At 51.5% G+C, this 3292-nt stretch overlaps 1 protein-coding gene across 1 annotated transcript; it reads right to left on the bottom strand.

Moving 5' to 3' along the window:
* Window positions 1–656: 656 nt before the first annotated feature.
* Window positions 657–1289, bottom strand: LOC138859684 (uncharacterized). The gene has a single exon (XM_070115498.1). It carries the CDS (start codon window positions 1287–1289, stop codon window positions 657–659), a length of 633 nt encoding a protein of 210 aa, XP_069971599.1.
* Between the last annotated feature and the right edge of the window lie 2003 nt (window positions 1290–3292).

Raw genomic sequence — 3292 nt, 5'->3', positions numbered from 1 at the left:
CAACGACAGTTTCGAAATGAGTTTGGTAAAAATTTTGTAAGCTTCAGTATTTTCTCGGCTTCCTCTTGAATTGTCAAGCTGCATATAAGGCGATTTGACTCTCTCTCTCTCTCTCTCTCTCTCTCTCTCTCTCTCTCTCTCTCTCTCTCTCCCTCTCCCTCTCCCTCTCCCTCCCTCCCTCCCTCCGCCCTCCCTCCCTCCCTCCCTCCCTCCCTCTCTCTCCCTCTCTCTCTCTCTCTCCCTCTCCTCCCTCTCTCTCCCTCTCTCTCTTCTCTCTCTCTCTCTCTCTCTCTCTCTCTGTCTCTGTCTCTCTCTCTCTCTCTCTCTCTCTCCCTCCCTCCCTCTCCCTCTCTCTCTCTCCCTCTCCCTCCATCTCTCTCCCTCTCCCTCTCTCTCCCTCTCTCTCTCTCTCTCTCTCTCTCTCTCTCTCTCTCTCTCTCTCTCTCTCCCTCTCTCTCTCTCTCTCTCTCTCCCTCTCCCTCCCTCTCCCTCCTTTTTTTTTTTTTTTTTTTTTTATACTTTGTCATATATACAGTTTAAAACAGGGTGTTATGCTCCCTTGTTTTACTCTAAGCTTAAGATTTCCTTGTAAATGAAAATCTATCTAGAAGCTTTACCTTGTGGGAATGTGCTTATTATGAATTGGACACTACGTATTAACCAGGATCGTGGGACCTCCATCTGTGAACAGCAGCCTTGAAAGCTTGCAGGCTGGACAGGTTGTACAGAGATGTTTGCTGAACCATCGTGTTCCAGAGCCTGGAATATCTTGGTTGAAATGAGCGCTGATGAAGTTCGGTCCTGGAGAAGGGTACCTGCAGCTCTTGACCGCGGTTGCTTGAATGCCGTGTTTCGTAGGCTGCAGCCGCTCGTGGTTCAAGTCGCAGAGATGTAAGATGGGAGACGCGTAGCCTGTGTACTTTGTAGAATACACAGAGAGCAGCAACTTCTCGCCGATGCTGAAGAGGCTGAAAGTGTAACTGTCGCTCCCCAACCAGCGTTTTGTGTGACACTAGTCTCTGGGCTCGAATTTGGACCCTGTCTAGCAGTCGCAGGTATGATGGAGGACAGCAGGACCACACCAAGGGACAGTACTCCATTACTGGCCGAACCTGGGAGTGGTAGAGCGTGTAGCAACCTTTGGCATCGAGGAAGGGCGCGATGCGACGGATGCACGCCAGTTTCCTCGCCGCGTTCTTTGCAATGCCCCTGACGTGGTCTGTGAAGGTGAGGCGGTGGTCGATCTGCACCCCTAGGATGCTGATGGCGCTGTCGTAGGCTAGGGTCATGCCGTCCATCACCAAGGCCGGAGTGTGTGCGAGGGGAGCCTGGCGTCGCGTTATCAACATGGCCTGGGTCTTCTCAGGAGCGAAGGTGACTTGCTCCATGCAACGATGAGTCCCATGACGTTGTTGATGTGATGCACGGTTTCCTTTCGGCTTGGGTGGCTGCAGGTGAAAGATAGGGTACAGTCATCTGCATAGGCCTGGGCGTTTGGAATGAGCTGCAGGATATCGTTAAAATATACATTCCACAACAAAGGCCCGATAACACTGCCTTGTGGGACACTTGCCTCGATCGGAAATTTAGAGGATGTTTGGCCGTTAACAACCACCTGCATTGTTCTTCCATGCAGGTAGTCCTCGAGAAGCGACAGCAGGGGTCCTGCTATGCCAAGGCTTCTCAGCTTTGCAATGATGCCCTTGTGCCACACTCTGTCAAATGCACCAGCGATATCAAGTGCAATGACAAAAGTTTCACCGCCTGCATCGAGAGACTCCTGCCAGGCAGTCGTAAGTTGGAGGAGGAGGTCCGATGCAGATCTCTGTGACCTGAAGCCGAACTGCCTGTTGCTGATGAGGTGGTGTTCATCAAGGAAGCTGGCCATTCTTTTAACAAGAATTCTCTCATAGACCTTCGCCACGGTGGACAAGAGGGAGATGGGTCTATAATTCGTGGGAGATGTCTTGCTCATCTTTTTGTGGATTGCAACGACATTTGCAGTTTTCCAGATTTTTGGCCATATCTTCTGTGCCATACATGCTTGGAACAGTGCAGCAAGTGGTGTGGCCAGCTGGTCGGCACAATTGACGAGAGTATGAGGGCTAATTCTGTCTGGCCCCACAGCTTTCGTCACATCCAGGCTCTTCAGTTCTTTTTTCACTTCTTGCACCGAGATTGACACATTATAAAGCCGTGACCGAGTCTGTGGTGACAATCTAGGGGGCGGCACGGCGGGTTCAGGGACAGTCATTTTTTCCGAAAAGTAGCTGGCGAGAAGTTCTGCCTTCTCCTGGCTTGATGCAGCCACAGATCCATCTGGCTTATCGAGAGGAGGGATACCATCGTCAGGCGCATAACCCTGGTGTTGCTTAATGCAACTCCACCAGGATTTACCTCCCACTGACTGACCAATAAGCTTGGTTCGCAGGTCCTCCTTCCAGCGTGCAATGGCCCACTTCTGCGCCCTCTTCATCCTTGTGCAGGCAGCAGTATGGAGCTGCTTGTTTCGGCTCGTGGGGCTACGTTTGTAGCTGACCCAAGCCCTGGCTTTGTTGTCTGCAGCTGCTTTGCAGTGAGGACCAAACCAAGGTTGATCCATTGGCCTGGTTGTATAGTCTTCGTGGGGTACGAAGACCGATTGGAGAGTGACTAGATGACGTGTGAGGGCTAGAGTTTGGTCGTCTACATCTCCATCCAGGATGCTATTCCATTCTGTTTTATCTAAGGCATCACGAAGGCCTTGCCAGTTACTTCTGCCCCAGTGCCATACTGTGCGTGTAAACGCTTCCTCCCGCATAGGTCTGATGTTAAGCCTGGTAAGGATGGCAAAGTGGTCAGAAGAGCCAACGGTTCCCACAGACTGACACGTTACCGCGCCGTCAGGGAGGTCAGTGATGACGGGATCAAGTGATGAGCCTGATATGTGTGTCGGAAAATCCACATGGTTGGCCAGACCAAAGGTGTCCAGCAGATCATCGAACGATCTAGCCACCAGGTACTGGTTCAGGTCACCAACGATTATGATGTTTTCACTGTGGTGCTGATGAAGCAAGCAATCGAGGTGATCCTGGAGGAATAACAGAGGCTCAGGTCCTTGCCACTGGGGTCTGTAGCAAACACACAGGAGAGAGGTTTCTTGCGTGTTTTTCCAGAACTTGAAAAACGAGAGCTCCAGGTGCTCAGGCATTTCCACTTGTAGTGGCTGGACGTGCAGACCACTTTTAAAGCATACAGCTATGCCCCCGAAGGTGCCTTGTGTCCTGTCCTTTCTGTGCCACTTCGGGAGCCA

The sequence above is a fragment of the Penaeus vannamei genome, chromosome 37 (assembly GCF_042767895.1).
Source record: "Penaeus vannamei isolate JL-2024 chromosome 37, ASM4276789v1, whole genome shotgun sequence".
NCBI classification, from domain to species: domain Eukaryota; kingdom Metazoa; phylum Arthropoda; class Malacostraca; order Decapoda; family Penaeidae; genus Penaeus; species Penaeus vannamei.
Note: the sequence above shows the minus strand (reverse complement) of the source record. Positions and strands in the feature narration are given on the sequence as shown.

What these genes read in the sequence shown, in the direction of transcription:
- LOC138859684 (XM_070115498.1), bottom strand. Translation starts at nt 1,289, where the DNA reads ATGACCCTAGCCTACGACAGCGCCATCAGCATCCTAGGGGTGCAGATC.